This window comes from Triturus cristatus, chromosome 3_1 (assembly GCF_964204655.1).
Source record: "Triturus cristatus chromosome 3_1, aTriCri1.1, whole genome shotgun sequence".
In the NCBI taxonomy this organism is placed as follows: Eukaryota; Metazoa; Chordata; class Amphibia; order Caudata; family Salamandridae; genus Triturus; species Triturus cristatus.
In genome coordinates, this window is record NC_140583.1 from 536,640,603 (window position 1) to 536,664,488 (window position 23,886).

General features: G+C 43.6%; 1 protein-coding gene across 1 annotated transcript in view; it reads right to left on the reverse strand.

Moving 5' to 3' along the window:
* The window catches only part of MRPS11 (mitochondrial ribosomal protein S11), a 190,714-nt gene that overhangs the window by 122,923 nt on the left and 43,905 nt on the right, over positions 1 to 23,886 (reverse strand). The window contains exons 3-4 of the mRNA XM_085644467.1: positions 11,910 to 12,008; positions 3,681 to 3,810 (exon numbers count right to left, since the gene is read on the reverse strand). Of these exons, the coding sequence (XP_085500593.1) occupies positions 3,681 to 3,810; positions 11,910 to 12,008 (229 nt within the window). The remainder of the gene's footprint in view (positions 1 to 3,680; positions 3,811 to 11,909; positions 12,009 to 23,886) is intronic.

Genomic DNA, 23,886 nt, shown 5'->3' on the forward strand with positions numbered 1-23,886 from the left:
CACAGAACTCCAAGTCGCCAGGCGCACCCACAGACGCCGCGAGAGAATATGGCGAAGCCGGAAAACCACAGAATACCTAAACAACCATAGGAGCGCCCTGAAGGACTACCACCAGCTGGACCTTCAACAAGAACAAACTCGACACCAACGCAACAAACGCCAGAGAACTCTTCAACATCATACAGCAATTCACCAAACCCCCCAGCAAGGTCACGGATGTCACACCATGCCAGGAACTCTGCAACAAGCTTAGCACATACTTCCACCAGAAGATCAAGACCCTCTACGACCAATTCAGCGACAAGATGCCGTTCCCACCCCTCCCCCCAACGCAGACCACCAGCCGACTATCACCACCTAGACCCCCGCTACGGTGGAACTCATCACCACGACCATGAGGAAAACCCAGTCTGGAGCCCCCACGGACCCCTGCCCACCTCACATCTACCAGAGGGCCGCCATCGCCCCCGAACTAGGACGGACCATCAACGCCTCCCTCCAATCGGGCACCTTCTCTGACGACTGGAAGCAGGCAGAAGTCAAGCCCCTCCTTAAGAAGCCCATGGCAAACCCTACGGACCTGAACAACTACCAGCCCATCTCTCTGCTTCCGTTCGCAGCCAAAATCACAGAAAGTGTCGTAAAAGCCCAGCTGACTGCATTAATCGAAGAGCACTCCATCCTAGACGCCTCCCAGTCCGGTTTCCGCAGCAACCACAGCACCGAGACCGCCCTCCTCGCCGCCACCGACGACATCCGCATGCTACTCGACCATGGACACACCGCAGCCCTCATCCTACTAGACCTCTCCGAGGCCTTCGACACCGTCTCACACCATACCCTCGCAGTCAGACTGCACAACGCTGGGATACAAGGAACCGCCCTCAACTGGATCCAATCATTTCTCTCCGGCAGAACCCAGAGGATCAGGCTCCTCCCTTTCATCTCTGAACCCACAGTGATCAACTGCGGAGTACCACAGGGATCATCGCTCAGCCCCACGCTCTTGAACATCTACATGGCCCCCCTCGCCGCCATCGTCAGACAGCATGGGCTCAACATAGTATCTTACGCTGATGACACCCAACTAATCCTCTCCCTCATGAAGGATCCCGAGGACACCAGGCTCAGCTTCCAGGAAGGAATGAGGGACGTGGCATGGATGAAGGACAGCTGCCTGAAGCTCAACACTGAGAAAACCGAGGTCCTCATCCTGGGACCCTCAACCTCCGCCTCGGACAACACGTGGTGGCCCTCTGCCCTCAGGAGTTCTCCCACCCCGAAAGACCACGCTTGGAACCTCGGCATCATCCTCGACTCCTCTCTCACCGTGACATGCCAGATCAACACCGTCGCCTCCACCAGCTTCAAATGCCTCCGCATCATCCGAAAGACCTTCAAATGGATCCCCCCGAACACAGAAAAAACGTCACCCACGCACTCATAACTAGCAGACTGGCCTACGGAAACGCCCTCTATGCCAGCATCAACAGGACCCTTCTACACAAGCTCCAAACCATCCAGAATGCCGCGGCCAGACTTCTCCTCGGGACCCCTCGGCACGAACGCATGACGCACCACCTTCGAGACCTACACTGGCTCCTGGTCGAGAAGAGAATAACCTACAAGCTTCTCACTCACGCCTACAAATCCCTCCACAACATCGGACCCAAATACCTCAACGATAGTCTGCTTCCACGCACCCAAAAGAACTCTCCAATCCGCCGACCTCGCCCTAGCGGAGACACCCCTCATCTACAGAAGCAGAACAGGAGGAAGGGCCTTCTCCTACATCGCAGTTAAAACCTGGAACGAGCTCCAGGTCAGCATCAGACGCTCCCCTAATCTGCACATCTTCACGAAGGACCCCAAGACCTTGCTCTTTGACTGCTGCCTACCCCTCAACCTCCCCCCCCCCCCCCCATCAGCGCCTTGAGACCCTCACGGGTGAGTAGCATGCTTTATAAACCCTTGATTGATTGATTGATTGAGGTTGGGGCTACTTGGGAGCCTGAAGATCTGCGGCTCCGATGAGGGATACTGGCCTCAAACTTCGTGAGAGAACAGGGCAGGCCTCAAAGGATGTGAAGAACCACAAACTGTGTTGCTGAGCCTTTCAGAGTCTGTGGGAGCCCAGGATCAGCAAACTCTAGGGACCCACCCATAGGTAAGCCCTTAAGTACTCTAAGGAAAGGGTAGGGACCATTAAGGGGTCGCTCCCTAAGGAGGTGCTGGATAAAGGGGAGGATACTCTCCTGTCCTTTGTCCAGCTTTGTGCCAAAGTGGGAGCCAAAGGCTCCCTGAACCAGTGTGAACTGGACTATGCATGGAGGACACCAAGTGTGCCCTGCACGAAGGCTATGTGGCGCTGGCAAGTGCCCCCACCCTGCCCCAATACACTAAATCCTGTCTGGGAAGTGGTCACACCTCCCTGCAACAGGGTACCTATTGATCTGCCTTCCCCTGCCCGAGCTTGCTTCAGCAACAGGAGGGCAGAAACGTGTCTCTGACTGGCAGCAGACCTAGCTTGCTGTTTCGGTCTGGAAGACTGGTAACGGGAGCACAGAGGGCCTCCCAAAGGAGCTTTACGGTGCATGGAATCATACCTCCCACACCGTTTCATACAATGAAATATTTTTATACAAAACAATTGGTCAGAGTTCAATTTTTGAGTGTTAGAAAATCATTTCTTGCCTGAGTGTGTACAATAAATGGGAGGTGGTCACACCTCCCTGCAACAGGGTACCTATTGTTCTGCCTTCCCTTGCCCGAGCTTGCTTCAGCAACAAGAGGGCAGAAACGTGTCTCTGACTGGCAGCAGCCCTAGCTTGCTGTCTGGGTCTGGAAGACTGGTAACGGGAGCACCGAGGGCCTCCCAAAGCAGCTTTACGGTGCATGGATTCATACACCCCACACCGTTTCATACAATGAAATATTTTTATACAAAACAATCGGTCAGAGTTCAGTTTTTGAGTGTGTGAAATCATTTCTTGCCTGGGTGTGTAAAATGCTTAACACTACCCTCTGATAAAGCCTTACTGCTAGCCCACACTACCACAAATAGAGAGTAAGGTATTATCTACTTTTACCTCTGTAAGCCTTTGGGAATCCACTAGACTCTGTGCACACTATACTTTACTTTGGTATAGTATGTACAGAGCTAGCTTCCTACAGTTAACATTGAGGCTATAACACATTTTCCTGTGATCTCTAGATAAAGTGTTGACAGTTATTTGTTTTATCTTCCAGGTGCTTTGTATTTGTGTTTTCACTCTTCTACGTTTGGTACACTTGAGCGTGGCATCCTCACATCTTTTTTGTAGCACATTCCTATATTCTTTATACGCAATACTACAGTCGAGATGTTACACTGTTTATTGGTCTTTTTGCTATTAATAACTTCTGTTTGTTCATACACGCAATTTATTTTCTTTAAGATTTTCTACAGATAAATACATTTCACGTTAAAAACCTAGATTGTTGTTTTAAATTACCCATGTGGCCTAGTAAACAAATCTACAAGACGAAACTACAGTAGAAGATACAAAACAAACTATTCACTCTAGTCTCATTATACTCTCAGTTTTTGTAAAAGGCAAACTCACTTTTGAAAGCAATCAGACCTGTGAACCAGCATAATCTATAATCAAGTGTGCACTGAATGAAAAAGTAAACCTTACTGATGCTGCGGAGATAGCAGCGGTTTGTGCTGCGATGGCGGTGCTCTTCTTGGCATTCTTGAATCCCTCTGTGCCGCACGAGGTACGGGCAAGGGGCTCATTCTCAGGGGACGTGAGCTGAATGTGCGTGCTATAGAAAAAAGTTTGAAAATGATGAAATACAAAACCCATAAATCAGATAAGGGGCATCATGAGCATACGTATCTAGGTATCAGCTGTACAGGGGAACAACAAAACAAACTAAATCAAATGGCCTGAATGCAAGCACACAAATGCAAGTCCTTCTTTTTATAGCAAGCACACCCAAGCCTGCCCCCGTTACAACCCTACCTGAAACAGTTGGCATACACTATGTGGAATATTGTTTTTTCCATCCCTCCCACTTCGCGTTCTTTCCTCCACGATTCCCACTCCCTTCCATGTTTCATCCAGAATCTATAATATTAAGTACTGACCAGCCATCCATGTCACTCAGGAGTTAATGGCAAGAGTGGCTTTGATGGTTGGTGATTGCGGGAATAAACTCGCTTGGACAATGACCACAGTGTCCTGCATTCTTAACACACCATTAACCTCTTTCTCCCCACATGAAAAAACCTCATTTCATTCATAACTCACTGCTTCTTACCTCCCATCCTAGCTCTAGTTTAATTATCCACTATGAGACCTGCAAGTGTGACCCTATTGACCAAGTCCCCACCTTCAAACACCACTCCACCCTTCTTATATTTCTCCCTCATCTCTTCTACTGAATTCTTACCTTTCATTCACTCTGCAGCCCCTTCCTCCTCCCGGTCGCACTGATTCACCCAGCAGATTATCAACCTGATCACTCTATCTTCCACAGTGCTGTCCTGTTGTACACCTCTTTTTAACCATTTCTTTGTAGCGGTTCACTAACCACTTTGTTTCAGATCCACTGATTCATTACTGTTGCTACACAAAATAAGCATTGGCAAAGCCAAAAGGTCTGGCATTAGCGCCCAGCCTTTTAGCCTTGACAGTTCTTGTTTTGTTCTATCATGGCTTTTCCAAAACTTTACTGTTGGGGGAAGCTAGCGAACCTTCATCAATCTACAAACCACATTGCCTAAACGCAAACATATATTTTTGGTTGATCGACGCCTGGCTGCCAGGATGACACCAATCACTTCGGAGGAAGACTGAAACCCATTAACTGTCCTCGTTCAATCTATATGCATAGGGGTGTAAACTGTGCAGACTCTGCTGCTGCAACAGAATGTCCTATCAAAGAACGTCTTAACACCCTCTCCTCAGCTGGACCAGACCACTAGGTGACTTGGGCTCGGTGTGTCTTGATCTTTTTGAGTACCATTGGCAGTAGAGAGATGGGCATGTACGGAGGTAAACCAGAGGAAAGCCAATGATTAAACGTTTGGACACTGCGCGTTCTCTACAGTGGTGAATAGATCGAGCCAGGGTTCTCTTCATGGGTGGAAGATTTCCTGCACTAACTCTGAGTTTAACTGGCATTCATGATCCATTAAGCAACGTCAACAGAGTTAGTCAGCCTGTTCTTCAAAGAGCCTGCCAGGTGCTGAGCACTCAGAGGGATACCCTGAAAGTTCAGTCACTTCCAGAGGTGCTCAGCCTCCAGGCACAGGACACATAACCCTACCCCGCTATGTTTGTTGCAATACCACATGGCTTTTCCAAAACTTTACTGTTGGGGGAAGCTAGCGAACCTTCATCAATCTACAAACCACATTGCCTAAACGCAAACATATATTTTTGGTTGATCGACGCCTGGCTGCCAGGATGACACCAATCACTTCGGAGGAAGACTGAAACCCATTAACTGTCCTCGTTCAATCTATATGCATAGGGGTGTAAACTGTGCAGACTCTGCTGCTGCAACAGAATGTCCTATCAAAGAACGTCTTAACACCCTCTCCTCAGCTGGACCAGACCACTAGGTGACTTGGGCTCGGTGTGTCTTGATCTTTTTGAGTACCATTGGCAGTAGAGAGATGGGCATGTACGGAGGTAAACCAGAGGAAAGCCAATGATTAAACGTTTGGACACTGCGCGTTCTCTACAGTGGTGAATAGATCGAGCCAGGGTTCTCTTCATGGGTGGAAGATTTCCTGCACTAACTCTGAGTTTAACTGGCATTCATGATCCATTAAGCAACGTCAACAGAGTTAGTCAGCCTGTTCTTCAAAGAGCCTGCCAGGTGCTGAGCACTCAGAGGGATACCCTGAAAGTTCAGTCACTTCCAGAGGTGCTCAGCCTCCAGGCACAGGACACATAACCCTACCCCGCTATGTTTGTTGCAATACCACATGGTGGTCATGTTGTCCGTGAGAACCTGCACCCGTTTCCAATTGATGATCAAGAGGAACACTTTCACTGCCAAACGAATCACTCGCAACTCTAGCAAGTTGATGTAGAGGTGGGCTTCTGCCAGACATCAGATACCTATGATCTCCACCTCCCCAACCCAGCAATGATGCATCAATCATGACTGTTAATTCTGGATGGGGTAAAGAGCGGGACGTGCAGCGGGACAAATTGCAGTCGAGTAGTCACTACTGCATGTCTTTGGCCTAGAAGCTTCGGGTGCTCTTACTGAGGGTTGAAAAATCTGAATCATAGCCCGAATGTCCTTGACTTATTGAGGCAGATAGATGGCTCAGAAGAGCACAGTATCCAGTATGGATCCAATAAAAGAGAGTATTTGTGAAAGAGTCAGGTGTGACTTTGGCACATTAAAAAAAAAAAAAAACAACAATGTTAGTCGTCTGGAGGTGGTTTACAAATGTTAGAGGAAGGCTGTCTTCAGTAACAGGTCATGTAGGTATGGGAAGACTGGTATTCCCAAGCTCTGTAGGTGGACTGTGGCCACCATATCACCTTTGTGAAAACCTGAGATGCGATGAGGAGTCTGAAGGGGAGCACAGAAAATTTAAAGTGCTCTTTGCCTGCCTGAAACTGCAGATAACCTCTGTGGGACTGTAGGATGGGAATGTGAAAATATGCATCCCGCAGGTACCATCCAGTTGTCTGGATCCAAGGCAGACCAAAAGTTTGGGCCAGAGTGAGCATCATGAACATGTCTTTCTGAAATAAGAAGTTCAGAGGTTGCATATCGAGGATAGGTTTGGAGGCCTCTGTCCATTTTCAGCACCAGGAAATAACAGGAGAAACAGCTTGTCCTGATCTTAGATGCTTGCACCCTCTCTATAGCTCCCTTAGCCAAGAGACTCTGAACATCTCCTTGGAGTATGGACAAGTGGTCCTATGGGCGGTGTTGCAGTGTGAGTGGCAGGTCTGGAGAATAGGACAGTAAGGGTAGGGAATACCCATGCATGAAGATTTGGAGTGCCCATTGGTCTGAGGTCATAACTCTCCATCTGGGGGGGTGAAAGGTGATTCGACCTGCTACCAGGCGACTGTGTGCTGCGAGGACAAATTAAAGCAGTTTTGCTGTGATTACAGAAGGGGAGAGCTGGGATGTGGGTAGTACGTTGTCCCAGAGATCCTGGATGCTGTCTGCTTCCAACCCGGACTATAACCCGAATGAACGGGGAGGCTTCTTGATGCTGAGATACGTATTTATGCTGCCTGTGTCAATATCCCCTAATGAAGCCCTAATAGGACAAGATCCTGGCTTTCACCAGGTGCCCGCCAGAACAGAGCCCCATTAAAAGGTAGTAAGGGTACTGGGCTGGGCTAAGGACCTTGGTTAGCACATTTGTTTTTACTTTCTGCATAGGGAGAATAAGATCAAGGACTTCTGCAGCCTTCCTGATCACTGTGGCGAAGGAGTTGGAACTTCCAGTAGCCATAGCCTTGTTTCGGGAGGATAACCCAATGTCTGGTGAGGTGTCTAGGCCACTGGCATCCTCAAGGTCTTCATAGATATCCGCTACTTCATAAACATCCCTTTCATAGTCCAGACAGAGGTTGTGTGGCACGATCAGAGTCGGAGACGTGGGGCTGCCTTGCGGCCACCTTGGATCCTTGGGGGCTGAATATACTTCAGTGAGATCCGGTGGGGGTACCAAAGATTTTGGTAACTGTTTCTCACAGCTGATGCATCTCGGCTGCTGTTGCTGTCCGCTGGTGAAGGAGGCAGAGCGTAGGCACTTCAGAAGTTCGTACTGCTGAACAGCTTCACAGCCAGAAAGTACCCAGTGCATTGCGCGACCCGAACAGTGCAGGTGGCTGGAAGTCGGAGCTCCATGTTCGGACTTTTTGTTTTTCTTGTCAACTTTCTGGACTTACCTGAACTCTGCAACTTCCACTTGGAATACTTGAGCGAGCATCCTCAGGAATGAAGAGCGTTCACTCCCTTAACTTCAATCAGGCTGCTTCTTCCTTCAGAGTTTAAGCAACAGCCAATTGAGCCTTGCAATCATGAATGGCCTTGCAGTTATTCAGCCTTCTTAAAGCACTAACCAGGAACCTATACAAGAGCAGGTCCTACTTACATTCTTCACCCTCAACAACTGAAACCTCTTATAGATCCCTGACTCTCTGGAACAACAAGTGAGGAGTTCTTTGCTAAAGAAGACTCCATTGAATTTCTAAGTGTAGCCCTGTCTCCATTGTCCTTCACTTCAGTGTGTGGATCTCCACTCTCTAACCACAGGAATTCAGTCAGTGTCTTTTACTGTATGAGGTAGCTGCAGCCACCTTCCATCTTGTGTCATGCTAGACCGGGATAATCTAAACATCCCATATTCAGGACTCTCACCATACACAATCTAGTACCACATATGTGCTACACAACCACCACACGTACACTCACTCGACACAAACAGGAATGTCAGCACAAGGATCTGGAGGTCACACAAAACTGGAATTTTACATAAGTGGGGTCAGTAGACCGCACTCAACAGTCTCTCACACAAAAGAGATCTGGTAAAAACTACTAATTCACTAAACATGGAACTCTACCACCACAGCGTCATGTGATCTACCCAGGATATGGACTGTAGTCTATTAGAGATTATGAGGGCACGCTTGGGGTGCTCTTTATGGTCACAGAACAGGTTCTAATTCTTGTGTTACATTGGACAGGCCCTTTGTGCACGTTCTAGTTTACTGTGGCTGAAAGGCCAACAAAAAAAGTCAGGCTACCTGATTCACTTTCAGTTAGGCACTCTAGGGCAGGGGTACATGCCATACACCATGCAGGAGACATTCCCATCCAAACAGTAGCCAAACAGATATCTTTAAATGCAATAAAATAGGTTGCGTGCCATGATCTTTCCAAAGCCATACAGACACTTTTAGAATGTGAGAGGACTTTAGTATAGCAAGGAGTAGTAGGTCTCCTTGAATGGAAGGAACTTTTTTTTAAGTGGAGTAATAATAGTATACAAGGGAGCAGGAAAAGAATGGAAATTGTTTCAGCTTTAGCCCAGTGTAAAAAGTTTCAGACCAGATTTGCAAATGAAGGTTAAAACAAAGTAACTGTTTAAAAATTGTATTGGCAAAAAGTGGGAGTTTTGTGAAGAGTGAGAGTTAGTGAGACTGCCCATGCTCTTTGAGAACCAGATAGCTCTGTGGTCGGTCCAGCCTACGGGGAGACACCTACTGCCTATCAAGGAGTATGTGGAGGTAAATATCAGATCTGTAAAGTGCCCTGCTATACGATTAGACTCATGAACTATTTTTGTGAGCCCTATGGAGGCACAGGGATCTTTCATTATTCTAGATAAAGTAAGAAAGGGCCAAACCGAATATGAAGATCGGCAAGAGATAAAACTTTCAATGCAGAGAGTGCTATAGTGTGATGATCAACAATGAATTTCAGGCCAACATCAGATGCAGGGCCAATAGGACAATAAACTAATACTCCAATGTATTAGATTGGATGACAAGGAGTCAGTGTAAATGCAGGGTTTCAGGATTAAGAATAGGGTTCATAGCAAGAAATGGGATAGTGAGAAGCTCACAATAAATTATGGCAAGGCTGTCACCCATTGTATCTTGTGTGTCGATATGCAGAGAGCTGTAGGCATCGTATTGATGTTGTATTTTTGTAAGAGACACACACAACTGGATAAGTGCATGTAGCTTCCTTCAGTAGCTGGGACTACAGTAGGGAAAATTGGCTTTATTAATCCCAAGCAAGGTGAGTTAGCACACTGATACATACATCTTTCCATTTCAGAGTGTCTGGATCAATGGTTGAAGGCAGTGAGTGTCGGGCATGGGCTCTTTCATGGCCATCGCCTCACCTAATCAATATTAATATACCATTCTGAGTCCTGCAGTTTTTTATCAGTATACAAAGAGGCTTTCAGCAGGAGACTTCAATACCTTACCTGATGTTGATTTGGATTGGTCTAGTTTATTGAGGTTTATTGAGGATTCTTTCTGGATCAACTAAAATGATGCAGCAGTTTATGAATTACTACAGTTTTGATGCTTGTTGCACGGTAACCAGTGGTGGTATACATTTTATTCATCAGTACATAATATGGCTTCTAGAACAGACTATTTGCTCACATGTTCAAGTATTTGTGTGGTACAGAGGAGTTAAAAAAATATGGAATTGCTCTCATTAGGTGTTTCACATTGAGTGATGATTAGAGATTATAGACCAAAATAGCTTTGACATTTCAAAGTACGTGCTCTCATGAATCTACTCTTTAGAACATAGATAAGTGATAAGATGAAGTCATTTTTTCAAGTTTTAAGTCTGAAATCCCAAACAAATCCTGTTTCGAGACTAACATTGTTGGTGCAGAATAAATATTTAAAGTGCTCTATTTTCTGACATCTTCAAGAAGATTTAAGTGCTTAATATGTTAAGACTGGACTTAGATTGCACGGAAGCTGACAACAGGGAGCCTGACATTACCTATGATATTAAAATGCAGGTAGACTCAACAATGTGTCTAAGGCATTTAAGTAGAAAACCTTTAGAAAATTCAATTTCTAGATCATAGGGTCCAGGCGAGAAGCTAGAGTAAGGGTGATCATCAAGGCCGTGCAATTACCTTGCTGCAAGTAACTAGCATGGAACTCATTTAGCTGCAACACTTATTTATTTAAGAGCTATGGTGACAGACAATCAAGTAATTACCAATTTTTGCACTATCTATCTGCCATTGTACCCCTACATATACGAAGGGAGAACTGACAGTGCAGATCAATATTGAAAGTAAACCGAGCTTGATTAGATTTATCGAGAGGCAAAGGAGCACAGATCTCCACTTCTAAAGCTCTGGGTCCAACAATGTACACATTCTGCATTTGGCTTGAGAATTGTCCATGATTCAGGAGTTCTAAATAAGAGTAAAGGGAAATCTTTGAGGTGTTTGGGACTCTAGCTGCCATTTCCTCGCCTGTGTGTCTACTTTGAAAGCTCTCTGGGGTCCTGAAGTGTAAGCAGCCTTTTATATGGATGGCAATGTGGGTGGCTAGGCAAACTGTTGTGCTCTGATGCAACAGTGCACTATCTACCACCAAAAGCACTTGGGCAAAAGATTTGTGTGCACTGATTGAAAGGACATCTACATATACTCTCTACCGCAATAATCTAGGCTCAACGGAATTTGGAGGGAATCCTGGCTATTGTTAGCATGTCCTGAAGACAATCAGGCAGTTTAGTGTCATGCCGCTAACTAAGAGGCTCATGGGAGGAAGTCCTACTTTACCAGTATTCTGTGCTACTCCATCAATTAGGGGTCCCAACTGCAATGGCTCTTTTGATATTCTTGTTTGACCTGTGAAAAATGAGCTGAAGTATAAAAATACTTTATCTTTGCTTTAAGTGGGCCAGTTTGTATTGTCAGGTAAAGTTCATCAATTAATAAAATATATTATTGTTGGCATGTGAGCAACCAGCTAAACTCTAATCCTAAATCATAATGCATCACCAGAATGTGTTTCACAAGTTACTTTAACTACCGAACTTAAGCTCCCCCGTCTTGTCCAAGTGACAGGAGTATGATGAGATGAAACTTTCATAAATGACTGCCCGTTTCTATTAGGAATTTTCAATGTCTGTCAGATCGAAAGAGTTGAACAACATAAAACTAAAACAAACAATCTACACAATTTTAGAAATAGTAAAATCTTCACAGACAATTATCACATGAACACCATGGGTGGAACAGTGAAATATAAAATTATTTCGAAGCAAACTAATTCAGCCTACACTTATACACACACAGTGTCTCACAAATAATGTAAATAAAAGCTGACAAAACTCAGTTAAACTTTTCATCCATGCAGAACACTTACTTGTTATATGTTGCTTTGATATGAGCTATTGGGATTTCTTCAAACTTCTTTCCTCCCCATCTTAAGCTGCTGTTTTCTCCTGGCATTGGTGGGAAAAGACTGCAAAAAAGTAGACAAATATTGTGAGGAAAAAATAGGACAAAATACATTAGACGTTTTGGTATGTATGTAACCATCACCTAGCAATTTAAAGTAACAATGTAATGACTCCTACTCTTTCACATTCAGAAATGGGATCAATCCAATCATTATTTCACATTATGCACCAGGTTTTTTTTATTTTCATTTATTACCCTGCAAGAAAGGAAACGTTTGATAGGGATTTAATTGATGTCCTTCAAGTTATGAAAAATAAATTTTAGCTTCTGAAGTTTTGTGCAAAGTGATTTTAAAGGGTGATGTCAATGAAGTCACACTGTTACATAATACTTGGGACATAGGTAAAGCGTCATCCCGAGATTTTATAATGAACTAGGTATGCAAAAAGAAAGATGCTGTGAAAAACAAAGGCTTCGAACATAACTATTTTACAATAAAAGCCCATGCTTCTTTGGCAGAACGTAGTAAAGACAAATGGAATTTACTATGTAAGTTATTGAAAGAGTTTGTGAATTTCTCTATAAGCGTAAGGCTTAATACAATCAGCAAATCAAAATGGGAATACTACATAAAGATGAGAAAGAAAATTTGTGTATGGAATGTATGTATGTGGTTTTTGAATAGCATAAACCCAGCCAAGAGGCAACAGAGTACTTTACGGGGTCCAAGGCAAAGATACGGTCAACAAATGACTGAATTGGTAGATGAGTTGAGGAAGCAGAAGTGGGCTACTACAGTGTTGTGATGCAGTGATCTTTAAAGAGATGTGATAGGGCGGACTGGGCTCAAAATGTTTTTAACTAGAGTTAAGTCCACTTTTCTGCAGAAAATCCTTCTCAGTGATGGACCTTGGAGTGCATGTCAAGGTGCAAGTTAGTCATTTCAAACTTACATTCAATTAACAGTTTAAGTTCAGTCAATGATGAGAGTTGTATTGTCGTTTCAAAACTTTATTTCTCAGTAAGCGATTAGTAAAGTTCTTTCCTTATTTTTGTTAGTCCATCAATCAAATATGTTTACAGAAATCTCATTAAAGGAAATTATTTTTACCAAGCATCAAATAATAAGACTGCATTGAGCATGTTCCATAGAGGAGTAAGTTCCCTATTCGATGAATCAGATTCAGAGCTTTAGATTCTACGAACCTATAAAGAGTTTGGATTCGATGGAAAAGAGTGAAATCAAAGGAGCATAAATCTTTAAAGTCAAATTAGAGTAGCAGAACTCAGAGTAGTCCATAAGACTCAGCTGAGTCTTAATAAATCCAATTAAGTCCGCATACAGTAGCAGTAGTAAGCTGTCAAATCAAATAGCAAAGAAAGCCTAAGAGAACAGGAGCAGCAGTAGCCACAACCGTCAATGGTTCGGCCAGGGGAAAGGAAAAAGCCGGTGAGACTACTTAGGAACACACACTAATATATAAGTCAAGAATACATATTGAAAACATTGGCTCATTGTGAAGGAATCCTGCTACAATCAGAAGACAGAGTCCTTCAGTAAGGTTCAGCTCCTCTGTTCCCACAAAAATATATGCAGATTAGGAGTCAGAGAACTACCCAGGAGTCCTTGTGGCTTCCTATGTAGTACTGGCCACATGATGCAATTTTACTTGGTCTAATGAGACAAGTCATTTGTCTTTACAACCAGCAAGCAAATGCAAAGTCACGGTTCTTGTACTTTGAATGCCAAGGAATGGCACCGGTGCACGGTAAGATAGTCCAAACTCCTTTTTTACTGCAATCTTCTATCAAGCTAGATCCCCAACCTTTGTAATCCAGCTGGAAGGTGCTAGTTGCTCCTTCACTCCATCAGTGGCAAAATATCTTGTAGTTCCTGTAAGACAGCGAAATGTTCATTTATGTCAAAAGGTGTATCTGCCGCCACTATGTCAGGACTGTCAAGTTCTGGAACGTGCATCTGGATGCCAAACAGAACTTCGTATGGGTTCGACCACCAAAGGATCCTCTAGGTAGATCATTTAATGCTATCTGAACTCCACACGAATAGCACTCGTTACAACGCATGCATTTTCTACGTATGCCACTACAACGCAAGTCGTTACAATGACTTGCTGTTGGGGGGGCGCTGGAGTTTGGAATAGTATAATTTACTATTGCAACTCCAGTGTGTGCAATAGTAGGGAAGCTAAGGACATACTGCTTTGTCTTCTTGTAAAGACCATGCCACCAACAGCGCTTTCTTTAGTAAAGAAACTGTGGCCGCCACACCAGCATGGGCAGATGCTACACTCTAATGAGTAGCTATGATTAATTCTAGCCTCCGGTCTTGGTTGGGAATCACATGTTCACCCACCCTAGGGATCGTAGCAAAAGGAATATTTTGCTGGATATTTTTTAGGTAAAGGGGTACTGTTGTGCGAAGCACTGACAGCAGCAATTATATCTTCATCTACCCTCGCCTGAGCATGAGAAATCGGAGCTACTGTAGCAGACTTAAGTGCAGATTTGGCAGCTTCATCTGCCAACAAATTCCCTACAATGTGTATTCCAACACACTGATGACTCAATGTGTGGATCACATCAGCCCCTGGCAAACTGTCTTTAAGTTATGCCACCTTTACCCAAAGCAGCTTATGCTTTATACAATTCCTTTTTGAGTCTCTAAATCCATTTAGGTGCCAGAAGTTTACATTTTCTTCAAAAAACTGGACAGAGTAATACGAATTGCACACTATGGGTGTGGGGAATTCAGGGTCCGTATTTTAGAGTGCCGGGATCAAGGCTTTCAATTCAACCAGCTGTGCAGTGCAATCCCAAGGGACTGGGTAATTGTTTTTTGAAGATGGAATTTTCCATCAATCATGATATAATGTACCGCGCAACATGCCACCAAGTATTGGTGTTTAGTGCCTATAGCATGCTGGGCTGAATCATCAGAATATATTATGTGTCTATACTATAGAGGCAATATATTACTGGGCATGGGGTATTTGTGTTCATATTGGACAAATTCTTGAGTTTGTAAAGTAGAGTCAAAGACCGTTTACGTCAGTAGCAGTCAGGGAAGTAGCCCATTGTATCCATCTAGGATGCAAAGTGTTCGGGTTAGGAACACTGGCTTGTGCAACAGCCTCTAAGACTGTGACGGGAGTAATGACAATTATGTATTTCACGTGAGCCAGTGGGATTTATTTTTTATTCGAGTTTTATATAGTGCGAACTAGACCCGAAGATATCGCGTATCAAAGCGCTTTACATAGCACCAGTTTCGTTACATGAGGATACATGCAAGATTAAGTGATTTGCCCAGAATCACAGGATGTTGTTACCGAGACTCGAACCCGATTTCCCAGCTTGGATGTCTACCACTCTAGCCATAAGGCTACATCCTCTTCCCTTTCCTTAATGACAGCCATCTGTGCTGCAGTCAGCATTTTATTCAGTGGAAGCAAGAGCAAGTCAGTATAAGAATACAAATGCAATTTATATGCAATAGGCACTATGTCACCTTCATTGATTATAAAAGGAATAATTGATGGACGGAATGCTGAACAATGCAAACATTCACCCCCAGTCACAAAGATCTGGGTTTAAACCATTGTTCTTTTGCTCACCAGGCCACCCTAATTTGGGCCCAGCCATACGCAAATCAATCTTGACCCTGTCTCTAATGCCAAGCAAGGTCCTCCACGGACCAGAAACAAGCATCCTGGGACTGGTTTCGGGGCATCACACTTCATCAGCCCAGCTAGCTTGAATCCAGGGGCGCAGTGAGCGCGGAACCAATGTCTGGGTATAACCTTCCTACTTAGGGCGACAAATGCAAAAGGAACAATTGATGGACGGAATGCTGAACAATGCAAACATTCAACCCCAGTCACAAAGTTCTGGGTTTAATCCATTGTTCTTTTGATCAACATGCCACCCCAGTTTGGACCCAGCCAATTGCAAATTAGTCTTGACCCTGTCCCTCATGTGAACCGTCCAGCCCGAACTGCCAAGACAGGTCCTCCCTGGACTGGAAACAAGCATCCTGGGACCAGTTTTGGGGCATCACCCCTCATCAGCCAGGCTAGCTTGAATCCAGTGTACGCTTTCTGGAGGAAACAAAAAGGTGGAAGAAGGCAGTGGTGCATTTCCAAACCCACGGAATGAGGAGTTAAGGGGCAAGATGGTCAAATTCAGCCCCCCAATTTTTTTTTCAAAAATGCATGTTTGGCACTGAGCAGACTTAGTCTAGGTTCTAGGTGCATTAAAGAGGCATTACTCTACAGTGTCCACAACCCATTTGTGGTCCCAGCAGTCCGCAGATCCAACATGACCAAGTAGAACAATAAAAGGAACGCATCCAGGCAGTTCAGGGCCTGTAGTTGCAGGGTTGGTAGGGCACACAGATGGTTAAATCCAGCTATACATTGTCAAGTGAAGTGTGCAGCCGAGGTTGGTCAAAAGATGATTTGGGTGTTTAGTCACAGACCTGCATAGTTAATTTTTTTACGTCTCGCCTAAGACACAGCATAGAATGTCACTTGCAAGACATTTTGTTTATTTAAAAAGGGCCTAGAGGCCGCCCCATTTCATACCATTGGTTTACTACATAGTTACAAATTTCCGTGTGTGCCTTTCTTCAGCGTGTGCTGGTGTCACTTCATATTCATGTGTTTGTCCCCTGGGGCATGGACTAAACATTCCTTCCTTCACCAGTGTGTCTGTCCTTCCACTGGGCATGCTTTCGTAGGTACTTTTTAAATTTTTTAGCTTGCCCGCCGTCGTTTCTTTTTTGCCAATGCTTCTTCTAAGGGCTGCATTTTAGAGGACAGTTACGTCCTAAAGACCTACCGAGGCTGTGTCAAAGACTCACAGCCAGGGACGCAAGCCCACCGCAGGTTTGGTATAGTGTAATCACCAGCATCGTCCTTCTATGACCATGATGCATCTTAGCTGATCACATGCTCCCCACTGTATAAGTGACTGTTCTCAGGAAGTGCATGTCAATGTGTGAGTAGCGCCTTCTGTATGTAAACAAACCTCTCAGCTGAACAGGAAGTTCACTTACTTCCTGTCCTGCACCTGAGGGATGTGCGGTGGCAGAGGTGCTTCTCTGCACTCTTTGCCGAGGGGCTACCTGCACCCTGTAGCAATGCAGGTGTAATGAGGAGTATAAATGAAGCTACTTGAACAGGTAAAGCAATGTGTACGGTCTTTTCACTTGTCACTTCCACGCGCTTCATGACTGTGGCAAATTTCTGCAAGATTATGAGAGAACATATTAGGCATATGTTAATAAGACCTCTTTTGGCTGCCCATGACACCTCTTGCAGATTCCCACTAATTTATTACAGCAAACTTGTGCTCTTCTCCCCATTTAAATGCATTTTGTACCATAGATTTTCATAAGTGAAAATATCATCCTCAACCTCCCCAGACAATCCCTCAGCACACCATACCTCAAGAAGCTATACTGGCTCCCGATCCAGAAGAGATGCTAGTTCAAGTTGTTGACCCACACATACAGAGCCCTGTACAGCTAGGAACCAGAATACATCAAAAAGCGCCTGACCTTTTACCAACCAACCAGACACCTATGATCTGCCTCCCTCTTTCTTGCAGACACCCCCTGGATCCACAGAAGCAACAGTGGAGGACACTCCTTCTCACACCTGGCACCCAAAGCTTGAACCGACCTCCCCCTTACACTTCAGGACCGCCTCATCACTCCAGCAATTGAGGAGAGAACTTAAGACCTGGCTGCTGACCAGATCACAGCGAAAAACTCGCAACTTCAGCACTTTGAGACCCTCACAGGTGATTTGCCAGGCTTAAAAAATCCTTGATTGATTGATTGATTGAATAATCATCATCTTCACTGAAATCAGCGTTTCTGATGTGCTTTCCTCGTAAATACGGTTTGTCCACACGTGACACATAACCCATCCTCTGCTGCATAAATTAAATATTTCTTAGCTAGCAACAATTGTTCACAAGTAACTCATTTTAAGAAAGTAATTTTCATTTTTGCAAGTGTTTAACTTTTGCAATGATTCAATCATAAGCCTGAAAAAGTAAATGTAATATAATTCAAATATCTAAATAAATTCAATATTTGCAATACTACCTAATGTATTGTAAGAAAGTAGCCCAATGAGTATATTGATTAATACTCACTACAGTCGAAATGAGTAATTTAACTATAATTACAGAAATCTTTATAAAAGACACACTCACTCACACCAAAGTATATTTATAATGCATATGCAATAATTAGAGAATAGAACATTAGTGACATTTGTGACCCCAGTGAAGTGATTATAACCAACTTGTATTAGAAAATGAAGTGACCATTTTTTTTTTTTTTAAATCACAGGTTATTGTAGTAAGAAGGATGTATCTTGTGATTCTAATTCACGGTTTCAGATCAAGAACCAGTGTCTTTTTTTGTGCTTTCAGGACTATCCTTAATGGTTGCCGACGACGTTTCGACCCAACTGTGGATATGGGGGTCTCTTCAGGACAGAGAATTCCTGGGGACTGCAAAGTATTCATTGACATTAGTAGGGTATATGAGGAAGTGTTTGAGGGCTAGTTTAAGGAATATATATAAGCGAAGTGCTTACCTAAGGGGCACTTCACCCCTGTAGTAAGCACCAAATCACTTTTAGCATAAGTCTTCATAATAACCAATAGTTGTCACCCTTTCTTCCAGTAATTCAGGGTGGATATATATATGCGATGGGATCAATACCTAGAAGGAGGGGGTGAAGTGGTTTAAATTAGCCTGTCCGTTCTAATTCAAAATATATAAATGGTGACAGGAGAGGATTTCGAACTCACCATGCAGAGTGAATTTTCATTATTTGATCCGTAGGGCCTCAGGTGGAGACCCGATCTATGGTTTACAAAGTGGTCCTGAGAACAGAAATGCGTCTGATGTAGAGATACTAAAACCAAAACAAAAGACACCCTGTAAGAAAAATATTTGTGTGACTACCGTTTGCCCACACAACATACAAATTGCCAAAACCATCAAGCGGCTTTGGCCCAAACTGAATATATACCATGAAGATATTTAAGGAACTTGCAATGTTCTCATACAGAAAAGGTAGAAACATTAGAGATCATCTGGTACACTCTGACACTAGCATTCACAAACAGGAGGGCACTATTGTAAACATGTGGGGATTACCATCCATCAAAGGTCACCTCAAATGTGGTAGTTGTATAGCCTGCCAATACACTACCAACACCAAGGAATCCGTACATGGAGGGATTAAGGTGGCCCTACAGAACCCTACAAATTGTTCTACACGTAATTTACTACATTTGGTGTCCGTGCAACATAATATACATATGTCAGACATCACAACCAGTGAAGGCACGTATAGGACAGCACAGGAGAAGAATATGATGTCTTATAGAAAATGCCCCATTAGTACAACATTACAAAGAACAAACTCACACTGATGCTGAATTGTGGTGGCAAGTCATTGAAAAAGCCAAAATCCCAATAAGAGGTGGAGATATATCATTGATTTTGCAGGCTCTAGAATGTAAATGGATTGATAAATGCAACTCAATTCAACAAGGGCTAAATAGTCTGGAAGAATGGTGCAAGTTTATTAGTCTGAAATAAGTATGTGCCTGTCTATACCAGACACAAACAGAAAAATGGTTTCTGGATGCTCATCCTCAGCTGTAAATATACTAGGTGGTTCCAATTAACATGTCATCAGTGTGAAAATGAATTATTGTGAATTGCCTCAACATTCTAGCCATTGTTAACCCATAGGCAATCCCATGTTCACGAATACTCTGTAAATTCATCTTAATTGGTTCTGATATAGTTTCATGCGTGGGTTGTATACTTGCTCTTGATATTATCCATCTACCATCACTAGTAACAATGTATACCCCAACAGATGTATACAGGAATGAGTAGAAGAAATAACAAACACGATAGGTAAATACCTTGCCAGACCACAACCACAAGATGGCTGTTTACCATTATCCAGCCACTTAGACCAATTCTATGGGGACACCTAGTATGTATGACAAAAATCCTGTGGTCTAGTAAATTAGAGTATGCAATCTGTTGTAGGTTGATGCCTAGTCAGATTTGGAATGAACTTTATAATAAGCATTCACAATAGCGCATATAGTTTAGTTGGCCACGTTCACCTCCTTAAGATGGCCGCCAATATCGCCCTTTGGTTACACTAACCCTACGCGCACTTGCATTCGCACAAAGCGTCTCCCTCCTCTAATTCTATTACTGTGGAACGGAGCGTGCTGGACGGGTCGGAGCTGTGAATCTCCTCAGGCACTGCCGATTGGTATTCTCCAACGGCCTTGTGATTCGAGTAAGTAGAGACCCCTTGCCGAGCATCGGCGGCCTCCTTCCTTATTGATGTGCTAATTACTGATATTATGGTCCCATAGATCCTACGGTCACGAGCCTCTGCTTCGCCGGATTTGCGGTGAGCCATTTATCTAAGTACTCCATATGTTGGGTTCTGTAACTGAATGAAAGTTACATCTGACGCATCCCGTTGGACTGCATTGGTAAACGAGGATCAGGTTCTCATCCAGAAGAGATTCTGATAATAAAAGATAACTCATTCTACATGGTGAGTTTTAAAACTTCTCCTGTCACCATGTATGTCATTTCATCTCGACCGGCTAGGTTAATTAATACCGCCTCCATCCCCTGTTTCTAGGTACTGAACCCTAAGAATATATATCCGATTAATTTACATCAGACGCATTCCTGTTCTCAGGACCACTTTGTGAACCACAGATCGGGTCTCCACCTGAGGCCCTTCGGATCAAACAATGAAAAATCACTCTGCATGGCGAATTAGAAATCCTCTCCTGTCACCATGTACATATTTTAATTATAACGCACAGGCTAATTTAAACCGCCTTTACCCCCGCTTCTAGGTATTGATCCCATTATATATACATATATTATATATATATCCTCCCTGAATTACTGGAAGGAAGGGTGACAACTATTGGTGATTAAGAAGACATGCAAAAAGTGAATTGGCGCTTACTACAGGGGCTCAAGAGCCCCTAGGTAAGCACTTCTCTTGTATATATTCCTTAAAGTAGCCCTCACACGCTTCCTCATATACCCCACTAATGTCAATTAATACGTTGCAGTCCCCAGGTATTCTCTGTCCTGAAAAGACCCCCATATCCACAGTTGGGTCGAAATGTCGTAAGCAACCATTCAATCAATCAATAGGTCATTTATACAGCACACGGCTGCCTCCAACAGAGGTGTCCTGGCGCTAACAGCGCATCCAGCAAAGGAAGAAGAGAGGAGTGGACTACGAGCGGGCGAACAGCCAGGACTTCAATGCCTTCCGAAATACTTGTTCAGTCTCTGCCTTACGGAGGTGGTCAGGCATAGAGTTCCACAAAGACGCAGTTCTCACTGGGAAAGCTCGACCACCAATCCTGGCTTTAGAAAAACGGGGAATCCTAAGAAGTTGCTGGAGATTGGATCTCAAGGCCCTATTCTGGTGACATTTCCAGAGTCTCTGTCTCAGGTACACAGGGCCCCTATCCCTGGAAGCTCTACAGGCGATGGCAAGCGCCTTAAACTATATCCTCCTTTGGACAGGCAGCCAATGGAGGCTCCGCAGGTGGGGAGAGATGTGGTGACGAAACGGCATATTTCTAATGAGTCTGACCGCAGCATTCTGAATAACTTGCAGTCTTTGAGTCAGGTAAGCTGGAAGACCCAAGTATAGGCTATTGGCATAATCTAACTTCGATGTAAAACATTGCGTTGACCACAGTCTTCCTACAGTCCATAGGTAGGAGATGCAAGAATCTCCGCAAGGCTTTTAATTTCCGGAAACAGGTCCAGAAGAATTGGCAGATCTGGGCTTTACAAGAGAGGTGTGTGTCAGATTTAAACCAGAGATTCCTAGCAGAATCAACTGGGATGGGTGGGAGGGTTTAGCTCCGTCGGCCACCAGAGATCGGAGGAGAGGGTTGATTGAAAAACAATACCTCCGTTTTGTCGGTATTTAATTTCAGGCAGCAATCCGCCATCCAGGTCGAGATGTTGATCAGACCATTAAGGATAGTCTTGAAAGCAATAGAAAAGACTCTGGTCCTTGAACGGCAACAGTGAATCAGAATCACAAATGACATCCTTCTTACTCCAATAACCTGTCGTTTTTTAAAAAATACAGTCACTTCATGTTTTAATACAAGTTGGTTATGGTCACTTGACTGGGGTCACAAATGTCACTAATTTTCTATTCTCTAATTATTGCATATGCATTATAAATATACTTTGGTGTGTGAGCGAGTGTAATTATAAATAAATATATTACTCATTTCAACTGAAGTGAGCATTAATCAATATACTCTTCAGGCTACTTTCTTACAATACATTACCTAATATTGCATATATTGAATACATTTAGATATTTTGATTATATTACATTTACATTTACTTTTTCAGGCTTATGATTGAATCTTTGCAAAAGTTAAATACTTGCAAAAATGAAAATCACTTTCTTAAAATGAGTTTCTTGTGAACAGTTGTTGCTAGCTAAATAGCTATCACGCAGTTCACATGGACATATGGGTTGCTCTTGTGTTTTTGAAGCATAAATTAAACATTCAGCAAAAAACTTATTTACACTAAATATAAAATAAAAATGGCAGAAGAATATGTTCAGACACCTCACATAGTTATTCAAGCTTTCTTAGTTGCATGAAGAAATTAGATTTTAATTCATACTCCATATTGCACCTCCACCTGGTACTTTATTTAAGAGATTATTCTAAATCAGTGGTTCCCAGCCTGTGGTCCAGGGACCCCTGGGGGTCCACAAAGCCTCCTCAAGAGATCCGCAACTACTTAAAGAATTAAATACATACATTAATTCATAATAAATTGAATAATATTAGCAAATTAATAAAATGTATTTAAATATAGAAGCTAAATGTACTATCTTGCAAAATTTTGCAAGATCATGAGCGAACAAATTAGAGATATGTTTGTCTTTTAGTTGCCCATGAAAAATAAGTGATTCTGAATGAGACACCTCTTGCAGCTCCCCACTAATTTATTATAACAGACTTGTGCTTTTCTCTCCATTTAAATCCATTTTGTACCATGCCTTTTCATAGGAGAATATCGCCTCCTCAAACTCCTCAGACTATCCCTCATCCCACCATATCTCCAGAAGCTACACTGGCTCCCAATCCAGAAGAGATGCCAGTTCCAAGATGTTGACCCACGCATACACAGCCCTGCACAACGAGGGACCAGCATACATCAAAACACACATGACCTTCCACCAACCAACCAAACACCTACAATCCGCCTCCCTTTTGCTCGCAGACACCTCCCGGATCTGCCAAGGCGACAGAGGAGGACCCTCCTTCTCACACCTGGGGGCCAAAGCTTGGAAGAACCTTACCATCCACCTCGGGACCGCCTCATCGCTCCAGCGATTCAGGAAAGGACTCAATACCTGGCTGTTCGAATGAACAGATCATCGCAAAACAGCTAGCAACTTTAGTGCCTTGAGGCCCTCACAGGTGATCTGCCGCACTTTAAAAAACCTTGATTGATCGATTGAATAATCATAATCATCATCATTACTGAAATCAGCGATTCTGCTTCGTTTTCCTTGTAAATATGGTTTGCCACAACTGCCACATAATCCACCCTCTGTTGCATAAAATACACATTCAGCAAAAAAATGTTTCCCAATAAATATAAAATAAAGATGGCTGAAGAATATGTTCAGGCACCCCACAGTAAAAGACTTATTCTACTTGCTGAGTTGCACGAGGAAATGAGGTTTTAATTTGTGCTTCATATTGCACCTCACCCTAGTAACTTATTTAAGGGATTATTATAAATCAATGGTTTCCAACCTGTG